Genomic DNA, 14,545 nt, shown 5'->3' with positions numbered 1-14,545 from the left:
GAGACATAGGAAAGTTGTTACTTGTCCAGGACCACATGGTATGAGGCAAGAACAGGATGCCCTTGTTTAAAAATACAGTGATTCCAAAGTTTAGCGTGCATCAAATCATCCAAAGGGCTTGTTGAAGCACACATTAATAAACATCATCCCCTAGGTCCTTCTGATTAAGTGGGTCTGGACAGTGTCCAAGATTTTTCATTTCTAAAAGTTTCCAAGTGATGATGAAGTTTCTCACCTAGGGATGTATCTTCAAAAACCACTTCAATGGGTTGTCCTCTCTCCTCTATAGTACACAGCTTAAATTGCACTTGGAAAAATATATTTCTAAAGTAGAAGTTGGCAAGTTCTGTTCTAAAACATGTAAAACATATCAGGTTTCCCTAAAAAATGGTATAGCATTAGAAATTAATGTGGAAACAGAGCTTTAAAGAATATAGATAAACAGATTTACTGCAAAGATAACTCTTCTGTAATAAATGAACTATCAACAAGTAGCAAATTACACAGGTGTTTGACTTGATATAAAATGCCATTTTCTTAACCAAAGACCAATTAACAAATTCACAGAATCAATACATGTGAAAGAGGGTGTCACAGGTGTGCAGTGGCCTCAGACAAGGGAGGGAAAGAGATTACTTCCTAGACTTTCTTAACCTGTTCTACAAGTGGATTAAGTCAGATATAGGAATTTTAAGCATGACCAGATCATTGGTTTTCCTGTAAGGTATACTCCGTTGGAAGTCATCAGAACAAGGATCTTCCAGGCTATGGCCACACATCATAGGAAAATCGAATCAGAACAGTCAGCTGCTTATGCCCTAGGATTGGATGTCACAACCTTTTTTTTTAATTATTCACTCCTTTTTGTCTATATTTTATTCATAAATGCTGTATTTTCACTACCTGATCAAATTGATAAGATTTACATATTTGATCTAAACTCTGAGTATACTGAAATGGGTTTTCTACCAAAATTTCAGTAAATATTTGCCTTTCTCTATACTTAGTGTGTTGTCAAACTTATCTTGCTAAATTAGGCTACAAGCCTTGTCTATTCTTACCTTGTTCTGTTTTGATGTACCCATGACTTGATATGATACAAATGTCAAATGTACAATAAACCATGTTAAACCATCTTACAAATACACACTGCTAGACATACAAAAGACAAGAATTTAGATCAGAATCATCACCAGTACTAGAAAAGTGAGCATTTTCAAAGCTTTTCAGAATTCTGGGATTTAATTCAATTGGATCTGGGTAAATGAAAAATGATCTGAGGGTGTATGAGAAAAAAACCATGTAAGCCAAGGGCAGGAATCAGTGGGAAAGAAAAAGTAGAAAAAATTACAAGAATATATATAAGGCTGGGAGTAATTCCTGTCAGCAAAAATTGAAAGGATGTATATAAGAAGCAGTAGGGAAAATACTCAGGAAGTCAGTGCCATAGCAGTAGAGCTAAATTGGCACCAGTCAAAAGATTTCTTTGAGACTTCCCTAACAGACACTAAAAGCAAGCTTTAAAAGCATCTCCCTAATTTAACATAGCTGTTACATGTCAGAAACAAAATAGATGTTATCTAAAAAAACCGAACAAAATTAAGAAATCAACAGTATAAAATTTAAGACGTCCAGAATACCACCAAAATGATGAAGCATGCAAGAAGCAGGGAAATATGACCCAAAATTGGGGTGAAAGTCAACAAAAATAGGCCCCAAAATGACATGGATGATGAAACTAGCAGATAAGGATTTTAAAACAGCTATTATAAATATTCTCCATATGTTCAAGATGATTCAGGAAAACATCATGAGTATGATTAGGAGAGAAACTGCAAATGTTAAAAAAAATAAATGAAACTTCTAGGATGAAAACCACAGTATCTGAACTCTGAACTGATTAATTCTGGACTTTAATATCAAAATAGATATATAAGAAGAAAATATCAGAGAACTTGAAGATATAGCAATAACTGTTAAGAGTGAAGTACAAACAGAAAAAAGTGTAATATATATATATGTATGTATATATACACAGACACCATACATCATGAACAGAGCAATAGCAACTTCTAGAATATATCAAGTGGCCAAATATTGGTAAAATTGGAGTCCTAGTAGGACAAGATGGGGGGAGGCAGAAAAAATATTTGAAAAAATAATGGCCAAAAAATTTCTAAATTTTATGAGAACTACAAATTCATCAGATTCAAGAGGTTCAACAGATCTCATGCACACACACACAAGCAGGGTAGGGGCAGAGAGAGAGAATCTTAAGCACGCTCCACACTGAGCATGGAGCCCCACACAGGGCTTGATCTTACAACCCTGAGATCATGACCTGAGCCAAAATTAAGAGTCAAACTCTTAACTGACTGAGCCACCCAGAGGCCCTGATTCAATAGCTCTTAAGAAAAATAATCTACATAAAACCACAGCAAAATACATTATAATCAAATTGCTGAAAACCATGATAGAAAAATCTTAGAAATCTCCAGAGAGAATGTTGGCAGACTTCTCATCAGAAAAAAATGAAAGCCATAAGAGTGGAGAGACTTTTTTAAAGAACTGGAGGAGGTGACTGACTCCAAAGGGGCACTAGGCAATTTTTTAAGGTGGTAAAAATGTTTAATGTCTTGATCGTGGTGGTTTGTACACCATACTCATACTTCTAAATAAAACTGATGAAGTTTGTCATATGAAAATTATTTCAAAAAAGCTCATCATGAAAAAAGATGTTGGTCAGTTTTGAGGGAAATGGTATTAGCATAATATGAGAGTTTCAAATTAGGGAAACTTTTTTATAAAAACAAATCCATTCTAAAAAATTATAAAATATTTTTCTTCTATTAGGTCTAGGTACTGCAATATTTTAAAGAGAGGTGTGAATTCACATATCTTATAATCTGTACTTTAACAGGCACCAAATTTCTCTTTTAAGAAAATAAAATCAAATTACTGGGAGAAAAAAATAATTTTAATTAGCAAGTTATGTGATTTAGATAACTTATAAAAAGTCATTCCCAATAAAAATGTGTTTTCTATAAAGACAAGACCCAAGTGAACATCATACTAAAATTGTCACATAATTAATGGTATGGATCAAAATAATCATTTTAAATTTGCATTATTTCACACATGTGCAAAAACATTATTGTAGGTTGAAGATATTTCTAAAACTAATTTTACAAAAAAATGTCTTGTTTTGAATAACTTTTAAATTATTTTTATTAACTTTTTCCAAGAAATTAATAGGCACAGAGAAATTTTCATCACACTGTTTTCTGTAACTATAATAAAGTACATAATAGGGTGCAACAATGTTTCTTACCTCCAGTTTACTTCTTGAAGAAGTGGGTTTCCAGTGAGAGACAATTCGTGGAGAGAATAGCATGCATTAAACCACTTAATGGCACTTGTAAGATCTACAGAAAATAAAAAATAAAAACCATTATGAAAGGTAATACAGAGAAAGAACAATAATCATTTATAAATGACAATTTATTTATTGGTTAGGTAATAAAGGAAAGCAACAAAAATTATTTATTCTGCAGAATACAGTGTGCTTTTAAAAAGAGGCTGTATTAAGAATACAGACTCCACTGTTAGAATACATATTTTTCCCACAATTGCTTTGTGATTCAGGCTCATACCTCTTACTGGGTGAGGGTTAAATGAGATCATGTGTATAAAGAATTTAGAACAGTTTGTGCCAGATTGTTATCACAAAATCTAAAGAAGTTAAATCTAAAGTAATAAGTGGTAAAATTGAACACATACCTAAAGAGAATTACATGAAGTTTTTTTTACTTTCAAAAGTAAGAAGAGTAAGTCAATCCAGGGTATATTACAGAAGAATTTATATAAAATTGCTCTCCCACAGATAATCAGAAAACTGGACAATACATATGAAGTACCTGTTTTTAAGCCTGCCTCTCAGAGATGGGAAACATATATGGTGCATCTACACTCACAGTGGTTTTCCATCTGAAAGCAGCTTACCACTTCAGAATAGTAGAGACCAAATGAAGAAGCTCTTTTGCTGAGTGAGGAGGCAAAGATTAGAACTGAAGTTGGAATTTATGATGAAAAGTACTGAGAAGAAGCTGTGTATATATACATGTTATAGGGAGGAAATTGGGGAAAGAAGTCTATGTGAGAATTCACCACAGGTCTGTGGGCAAGTACACGGTGTCACACACACAGGGAAAGACTGAAAAACCTAGCAGAGATCACCAGCTGTAAGGCTAAGAGCTGCATGATGACACTAAGTGCATGCATCAGTGAAAGACACTGGAGTCTCAGCCCAGCCAAAATGAGACCTAACTGAGTATCTCAGAGAGTGTGCGGTAGGAATGAATACAATGCCTTGGGGTAGGGGCATGCACTAAGAGTTGAAAACTAAAATGGCTTGTCCTAAAAGAGAATGAAATTAAAACAGGGAAAAAAATATATCCATAAAGGCTTTAACTGCCTACCGCAACTGAAGTTAACTCCGTTTAAAAGGAAGGCAACAATATCCAGACTCACTAAACTGGATTATGTAAAATGTCCAACATACAGTTAAAAATTACTAGACATATCAGACAAAACAGACTTTACTTCAGATAAAACACACTTTTTTACAAATTTTTTAATGTTTATTTATTTTTGAGAGAGACAGAGAGACAGAGCTTGAGGGGAAGGGCCAGATAGAGAGGGAGACACAGAATCTGAAGCAGCTCCAGGCTCTGAGCTGTCAGCACAGAGCCCGATGAGGGGCTAGAACTCACAAACTATGAGATCATGACTTGAGCTGAAGTTGGACGCTTAACTGACTAAGCCACCCAGGCACGCCTAGATAAAACACACTTTAAAACAGAGAATGTAATGAGAGACAAAGAAGAGTGTTACATAATGATAAAAAGGGTCAATCCAACATGAGGATGCAACATTGTAAATATTTATGTGGCCAACACAAAAACATCTACATACTTAAAGCAAATATTGACAGCCTTAAAGAGAGAAATAGACAGCAACACAATAATCATAGGGGACTTTAATATTCCACTTACATCAAAGAATCGATTATCCAGATAGAAAATCAAAAAGGAAACATCAGCCTTAAACAACATGTTAGACCAGATGGACTTAACAGATGTTTATAGAACATTCCACTCAAAAGCAACAGAATACACATTCTTCTCAAGTGCACATGAAACACTTTCCAAGATAGATTATATGTTAGGCAATGAAACAAGTCTTAATAAATTTAAGAGGACTGAAACCATATCAAGCATCTTTTCTGACACGATGATATGGAACTAGAAATCTATCACAAGAATAAAATGAAATTCACAAATATGTGGAGATTAAACATCATGCTACCAGGGCGCTTGGGTAGCTCAGTTGGTTGAGTAGCTGACTTTGGCTCAGGTCATGATCTCACGGCTCAAAGGCTCATGGGTTGGAGCCCCACATCAGGCTCTGTGCTAACACCTCAGGACCTGGAGCCTGCTTCCAATTCTGTGTCTCCCTCACTCTCTGCCCTTCCCCTGCTTGTGTTCTGTCTCTCTCTCTCTCTCAAAAAAAATAAACATTAAAAAATTAAAAAAATAAATAAACATCCTGCTACTAAACAACCAATGTTTCAAAGAGGAAATCAAGAGAAATTTAAAAAATACCTTGAGACAAATGAAAATGAAAATGTAACATACTAAAATTTATGGGATACAGCAAAAGTAGTTTGAAGAGGGAAGATAAAATGGATAAATGCTACTGCAAAAAATAAGAAAAGTCTCAAATAAACAACATAACTTTACACCCAAGACACCAGAAAAAGAAGGAAGGCCAAAGTTATTAGAAGGAAGAAAATAACAAAGATTGGAGCAAAAATAAATGAAATAAAAACCAGACAATAGAAAAGATCAATACAACTAAGAGCTGATTCTTTGAAAAGATAAACAAAATTGGCAAACCTTTAGCTGGACTCACTAGAAGGAGGAGGACTCAAATAAATAGAATCAAAAATCAAAGAAATGTTACAACTGATACCACAGAAATACAAAGAATCATAACAGACTACTAGGAACAATTATATGCCAACAAACTGGGACAATCTAAAAGAAATGGATACATTCCTAAAAACATACAACCCACCAAGACTGAATCATCATGAATTAGAAAATCTGAACAGATCAATTACTAGTAAGATAACTGAATCAGTAATCAAAAACCTCCCAACGAACAAAAGTCCAAGATCCAACAGCCTCACTGGTGAATTCTATAAAACATTCACAAAAGAATACATACTAATCCTTCTTAATCTCTTACAAAGACTAGAAGAGCAGGGAATTCTTCCAAATTCATTTTATGAAGTTAGCATTACCCTGATACCAAAATTAGACAAGAGCACCACAGGAAAATCATAAGCCAATATTCCTGATAAACATAGATATGAAAAATTCTCAGCAAAATATTATCAAACTCATAATAGCAAACTAATTTATCAATAATATATTAAAAACTAATATATCATGATCAGGTGGGATTTATCAACAATCACCAGTCAATGTAACATACCACATCAACAAAATGAAGGATAAAATCATATGATCATCTCAAAGGATGCAGAAAAAGCACTTGACAAAATTCAATATCCACTTATAATACAAATGCTCAAAAAGTGGGTATAGAAGGAATGTACCCGAACATAATAAAGACCATATAGAATAACCCCACAGCTAGCATCATTCTTAATGGTGAAAAGATGAAGCTTTTCCTCTAAGATCAGGAATAAGACACAGATGCCCACTCTCACAACTTTATTCTACATAGTTTTGGAAGTCCTAGCTAGAGCAACTATTCAGGAAAATAAAATAAAAGACATCCAAATTGGAAAGGAAGGAGTAAAACTGAAGCTATTTGATGACATGATGACATGACATGATGACATGATATATATATATATATATAAAACCCTTAAGACTTGATCAAAAAACTGTTAGATCTAATAAACAAATTCACTAATGTTGCAGGATGCACAATCAATACACAAAGACCTATTGGGTTTCTTTACGGTAGTAATAGGGCATCAGAAAAAGAAATTAAGAACACAATCCCTTTATAATTCCATGAAAAGAATAAAATACCTAGAAATAAACTTAACCAAAGTGGTGAAAGATCTATATATTGAAAACTGTAAGACACTAATGAAGGAATCAAGGAAGAACAAATAAATAGAAAGACATGCCACGCAATAGGCCAGAAGAAGTAATACTGCTAAAATGTCCATAACACCCAAAGCAATACACAGGTTCAATGCAATCCCTATCAAAATCCCACTGGCATTTTTCACAGACATAAAACAAACAATCCTAAAATTTATATTGAACCACAAAAGACCCTGAATACCCAAAGTAATTTTTTTTAAGATTATTTAGTTATTTTGAGAGAGAGAGAGAAGGAGGCAGGCAGAAAGAGGGAAAGAGAGAATCCCAAGCAGGCTCTGTGCTGTCAGTGCAGAGCCCAATGCAGGGGCTGGCTCAATGTCACGAGCTATGAGATCATCATGACCTGAGCCAAGATCAAGAGTCAAACACATAACTGACTGAGCCATCCAGGTGCCCCAACAATCTTTTTCTTTTTAAGTTTATTTATTTATTTTGAAAGAGAGAGAGAGAGAGAGAGAGAGAGAGAGAGAGAGAGAGAGAACAAGTAAGTGGAGGAGGGTAGAAAGAGAAGGAGAGAGAGAAAACCAAGTAGGCTCCACGTTGAGCATGGAGCCCAACACAAGGCTCGATCCCACGACTGTGAGTTCATGACCTGAGCCATGATTCCCCCCAACTACCCAAAGCAATCTTGAGAAAGAATGAAGTTGGAGGCATCATGCTCCTTTATTTCAAACTATATTACAAACCTACAGCAACTAAAATTTAGTATAGTATTGGAATAAAAACAGACATACAGATCAACAGAAGAGAAACTCCAGAAATAACCCTACCCATATATGTTTAATTAACTTATGACAAAGGAGCCAAGAATATACATTGGGGAAAGGACAGTCTCTTCAATAAGTGATGTTGGGAAAACTGGACAGTCATATTCAAAGAATGAATTGATTATTGTCTTACACCATACACAAAAATTATCTCAAACTGGATTGAAGACTTAAACATAAGACCTGAAACCATAAATCTCCTAGAAGAAAACATAGGTGGTAAACTCCTTGACATGGGTCTTGGTGATGATGTTTTTAATCTAACACCAAAACAAAATGCAATTAAAGCAAAATAAACAAGTGGAACCATATCAAATTAAAAGCTTCTGAACAGCAAAGGAAACCTAGCCGAAATGAAAAGGCAACTTATTGAATGGGATAAAATACTTGCAAATTACATGTCTGATAATTATCTAATATCCAAAATTAATACAGAACTCATACAACTCAATGGCAAAAAAACCTAATCTGATTAAAAAATGGGCAGATGATCTGAATAGACATTTTTTCAAAGATGGCAAAATGATAGCCAACAGGCATATGAAAAGATGCTCAACATCATTAATTATAAGCGAAATACAAATCCCAATCACAATGGGATCTCACCTCACGCCTGTTAAAACAGCTATTACCAAAAATATAAGAAATAACCAGTGTTGCAAGGATGTGGAGAGAAGGGAACCCTCTCACACTGTAAATGTGTGAATGTAAATGGTGCAACTGCTATAAAAAACAGTATAGAGTTCCTCAAAAAAAAGTAAAAAAAGAACTATGTTATGATACAGCAATTCTACTTCAGGATATTTTATTTTTTAAAAAATAACCCACTAACTTGAAAATATACATGCACCCCATGCACCCCTATGTTCATTACAACATTATTTGCAATAGTGAAGGTATGTACCCATCCTAAGCGTCCAATGATGCATGAATGGATAAAATAATTGTGGTATATAGATCTACAATGGACTATTATTCAGCCATAAAAAAATGGAATCTTCTCCTTTGTGACAACATGAACGGATCTCAAGGGCATTAAGCTAAGTGGAATAAGTCAGAAAAAGACAAATGACATATGATCTCTCTCATATGTGGAATCTAAAACAAAAACAAAAACACAAAACAAATGAACAAAAAAGGCTCAGACCCGGGGTGGGGGTGGAAGGAAGGGATGAATTCTTTTTTTGTTTGTTTAAATAAATTGAAAAAAAAATCCTTTGAAAGATATATGTTTATCATGTAAATTCCTGTCACCTCCAAAATCAAAGGATTACATTTTAGCACCAAAAAGAACTGTTTAGAGAAAGATGAGTCTGTAGGATCAGAATTTGGAAGAAAAGCTCTAGTTCTAGTTCACACTGTATGTCCCAGTTATATAGGAATTACCACATATTCTTGCAACCATATACCCTTTGCCATGATACTCGACATATCTATCCATACTCTCTGGAACTGTTCTATGTACATAACTGTACAGATCTGTTTGAACGATTTATTGTTTTAGTCATTTCAAAGTTTTCCCAGTGATCGGCTAACAGAGCTGAAGTTGCCCTTGGTAATACGGCTGTTTTTGTTCTCTAATATATTAAGTTTCTCATTTTCAAAACTACCACCTCCATCACCTGAGTGGACTGTTGCCCTGTGGAAGCTAATTTTGTCCAGAGAGAAAAGGAAAGGCCTTGAGAAAAGAAGCCTTCGGGACCCAGCAGCCTGATCTGTGAAGAACATCTGGGGGCCAAGGCTGCACTACCATGATAGGAAGGAGATGGGGGTGTAGTACAAGCCAAGGTCAGAGACGACTCCACTCTTCATCTGCTTGTATATGCACAGAATACCTTTATTGTACACTGAACAGCTAGTAACTTTGGTTGCTGCTGGGGAAGCAAGGCTGAGGAGACTTTTCCTCAATTCCTTTTTTAGCATCTTGATCCATATGTTGCTTTTCTCAAATTTTTAATTAAATAAAACACCTCATAAAAATTACTAAATACATAAGGAAATAGGAAATATTATTTATCATTAGACCAGTTAATAAAGAAAAGCAGTTAATAGAAACTCATCCCAAAGTCAAAGGTAAATCAAAATTTTTGACAGACACCAAAGTAATTCAATGATGAAAAAAGGTTGATTAACAAACGTTGATGGAACAACTGGATATCCATATTAAAAACTAAATTCATCTTCTATTTTGTATCATTCATAGAAAATATTTTGATATGGATCATAGACCTAAAGGTAAAAACTGAGAGTACAAAATTTCTATAAGAAAGCAAGAAAGTATATAAAATCATCTTCTCAAACTGGAGGCAGAAAAATATTACACGGACATAGAAAACAATAACTATTAAAAATAATAAATTAAATTTCATCAAAATTTAAAACTTCTCCTCACCTGAAAATATCATTAATAAAAATTCATAGTTAAAAGACCAGGAGAAAATATTACAAAATATATATCTGACAAAGAATTATATCCAGAATATATAAAAAGCTTATACATAAGAAAAAGGCAAATAACCAAATTTTAAAAATGCTAAGACATTTGAACGGACACAAAAGAATATACAAAATAATCAATAAATGAATGAAAAAAGCCTTAATATCATTATTCATCATGGAAGTGTAAACTAAAACCATAATGAGATAACACAATGAAATATTAAAGATCCTCCAGAATGGAGCAGTTGAAAACCCAGTACATTACTGGTGTAAAATGTTACAACTACTTTGGCAAACAGTTTTTTCAGTTTCTTCTAAAGAGAAACATACACATACTATATTATCCAGCAATTACACTCTGATATACTTATCCCACAGAAATGAAAACATATGTCTACAGAAAGATTTATATAAGAATTTCCCCAGGAAATTCTATAATGATCATGGTAGCCCCAAACCACAAATTATTAAAATATCAATCAACAGGAAAATGGACAAAGTATGATACATTCATACAATAGACTACACTTCAGCCAAAGGAAAAAAAAAAGAAAGAAAGAACAGACCACGGATATGGTGGAATGTCGCAAGAATGTTAAGAAAGCTGGAGGCAAAAGAGAACATACTGTTTGAGGACATTAATATATAGGATAGTCAAGTTAACCTATGGTGTCAAATTTAGAACTATTGTTGTCTCCGTGAGGGGAATGGGGATGGGGAAATTTGGGGAGGTATTAATCAACTAAATCAGTTGATCATTCTTTAATGAATTTTTAATTGGTGTTTGCTTTATAAATGTTAGGAGCCAACAAATTAGACAAATTTGTTTATTTATCTTCATTAGGTTATATTTTTCATAGGTAAAAGATATATGAATTTCAAATAAAAATACAATTGTGATACTTGCCAGGTCTATCAGAAAGATACAGGAATTATGATTTTAAAAGTGGAAGGAAATTTAATTGAATGATTTCACCATGCCTTTGAAGGAATTCAGAAATTTCCACCCAAATATACCATTCTAGCATATTGACTATTTTGAGTTAAAGGCATTTAAAACACATCAGATGCAAGTATACTGTGACCTTCCTTCGTTTCCTTAGAAGAGATGAAATTCCTAAATGAAAGATATCCTCCCTATACTAAAAGAAACACTTTTTTTTTAAGTTTATTTATTTTGAGAGACAGACAAAGCACAAGTCAGGGAGGGGCAGAGCGAGAGGGAGGGAGAGAGAGAGAAAGAGAGAGAGAGAGAGAGAGAGAGAGAGAGAGAATCCCAAACAGCCTCCACACAGTCAGCACAGAGCCCAATGTGAGCTCAAACTCATGAAACTGTGATATCATGAGCTAAGCTGAAGTCAGACACTTAACAGAACGAGCCACCCAGGTGCTCCTAAAAGAGACATTCTTATCAAAAGGATAGGAGGGAGAAGCCAAGAGAAATGCCTACAACCAAACTTTTAAAACAACAACAACAACAACAACAACAACAACAACAACAACAACAAAAAACACATTACAACATTGTATCCTTTGCTTCTAAATCTGTCTTGTGTCAGTTTACTTCTTAGGCCTACCCTAAAATCGTAAAAGGATACAGGAGAAATTTTTCCTCCTCTATACCTTATTGTATAGATATGTTATTTGTAAATACCATTAACACATCTATCCAAAACCATTCCTTACCACATTTAGAAAAGAAACTCAAAAGCTTATTATGTACTTTTTAGAAATTATATATTATTCTAAACTTACCAGAAAGACAATTGTTGCTGACATCTAGTTTTTCCAAAGAAACAAAATGAAAAAGTGGTATGATTTTTGTCAAGCTGGAAACAAAGAAATAGAATTCATAAAAATTTAAATTGGAATGTCCTTATTATGACATAACCACATAATAACGTATTAATATAACACAATTATGTGATAATATGCAATTGTATATGATTATATATACATATATCATTATATATTTGTATAATAAAATACAATTATAATAACATTAAGAGTGCTAATTAAAAATGTAGTAATCATAAAATTCTAAGTATTTATTCTATAATAGAACATTTGTATTCATTTTTAAGAGAAAACACCATGTATTATCAAGTTCGATGACAAATATCATGGATTTTAATGTGTACATGTTATTTAAATAAAAATAAGTGAACTTTTTTATTATTGTTTTTGTTTGGTTTTTGTATAAAGCCAAATTTACAGAGAATTTATATTACAGATATATTTTGTCCTGGCTCAAAAACATAACTTAAACCATGAAGAGGTTACAAATATAAAAAATATTTGTTTTCACTTTTCAACAGCATAACAGATTAGAGTTACTAGTTTTGTTTGTAATTAATTTTGTTTGTTTGTTTTCCAGATCAAAAGTATTATAAGTATTGCAATTATCCAAAGTTACACTAAGGTTATTTCTAAACTAGAAATATGCATCTAAGCAACATTATAATAGAAAATGTTTTATACAGATAGAATGAACTTAAATTTGGCAGAAATATGCAAACATTTAAATTAATAATAATTATTAAGGCATTCATATTCAAATTCTAGCAATAATGAATTTTCCTCCTACATCTAAAAGTTTCTATCATTTTCTAAGATATAGTTGTCAGTAAGAACCCAAATTCAAGCCAGGAACATAAATGATATTCAAAATATTCACATCACTGGAAACAAAAGCCATGAAGAGAAAATTAATTTAGTTTGATTTGCATTTCCAACTAAGACAAGTCTACAGTTTAGTCTGTAACACAAAACCACATTACCATAGCTATTTAGAAATAAAAATTAAGCCAGCTTTTCTAAATCTTTAAACAACAGAAAAATTCCTTTGTTTGAAATATATTCTCATTACAAACACAAGTCTCCTGAACTAATCTTCTGTATAAATGTCAGAACTCCGTAACAGTTCAAAATATGCCTCGACTAACAGAATATTTCTGGTACAAAAGAAAAAAAAAGTATGTATTAATTTCCACTTCTTTTCTTTTTTTTGTTTTTTATACTGTCCTTCCAGTTGTCCTGGCAGACATTTTTACATCTTTATTTCTACTATCTCCTTGTCATGAAAAAAAATCTATTATTCTAAGGTCAGACTCTTATAGAATAATACTGTGACTAGAAGCCTCATGGGGTCTGGCACAAAACTAACCCTTGTTCTGACCTTGACTCCTTTCTTGTACTATCCTGTTCTGCATTAGCAGAGAGACAGAAGATACTACCGATGAAAAAACAGACTAAATATGAGATTGGAAAAAGTTCTCTCTGACTGTAGCTAAACCTAAATACAATATTACTATTTATGTTAAGCCTATACAACACCACTTCTTACATACAATTTCCAGGAGGAAAGAAAATCCAAGATAATAAAAGAAAGAGTGATAAAATGTTGGCCATTACATTTATATATACACTTCATTATTTGTACATATATTCCTAAATAGTCAAATTTATGAAATGTCACATGTACAATGAAAAGGAAGGAAGGAAGGAAGGGAAGAAGGAAGGAAGGAAGGAAGGGAGGGAGGGAGGGAGGAAAGAAGGGAGGGAGGAAGGAAGGAAAGAAGGAAGAGAGGAAGGGAGGGAGGGAAAACAACCTAAAACTTTGTTGCTACATAATTAGTGGATTTAAGTCCTAGTTTTATGATTTTCCTAATCAGCATGTTTTGGATCATTCTCATTACAAGCAGGAAGTTTAAGTTCCTCAATATAATTCTAATGAATGTATTTATCAACAAGAAAATTCTTACTTGTTTTGTACCTTTAATAAATTTCTAATATTAAATCTTTGTTCTTCTACTAAAAGGGTTTTGAAAGATTAACAGATAATGAGTTTTATTCTTTTTTTCCAGACTATTTCATGTTTTTAACCAGTAAGTTATATGGTAAAGTGTAGGTAACATATAGGTTATATGAAGACTTCCAGTAAAATAACCAATAAAGTCTTAGAATTAAAAATAAAATTCTCTTTTCAAAAATCAATGCAAGTAAAGAAATATTGGTTTGACTGAATATTTTTATAATATTAAAACTTTATATTTTCAGATAACCATGCTTTTAGAATTCTGTTCTTTTTCTTTTTTAAAAGTTTTAATCAAGAAAACTGATTATTCA

The 14,545-nt window shown here is 33.0% G+C and overlaps 1 protein-coding gene across 8 annotated transcripts in view; it reads right to left on the bottom strand.

Moving 5' to 3' along the window:
* LRRIQ1 (leucine rich repeats and IQ motif containing 1) overlaps nt 1-14,545 on the bottom strand; it is a 207,889-nt gene that overhangs the window by 139,029 nt on the left and 54,315 nt on the right. For all 8 annotated transcript variants that reach the window (XM_015539066.2, XM_015539067.2, XM_015539068.2 and 5 more), the window contains exons 13-14: nt 12,173-12,246; nt 3,332-3,425 (exon numbers count right to left, since the gene is read on the bottom strand). In XM_015539066.2, coding sequence (XP_015394552.1) covers nt 3,332-3,425; nt 12,173-12,246 — 168 coding nt within the window. The remainder of the gene's footprint in view (nt 1-3,331; nt 3,426-12,172; nt 12,247-14,545) is intronic.

Source organism: Panthera tigris, chromosome B4 (assembly GCF_018350195.1).
Source record: "Panthera tigris isolate Pti1 chromosome B4, P.tigris_Pti1_mat1.1, whole genome shotgun sequence".
NCBI lineage: Eukaryota > Metazoa > Chordata > Mammalia > Carnivora > Felidae > Panthera > Panthera tigris.
This window is presented reverse-complemented; position numbering and strand designations above follow the sequence as displayed.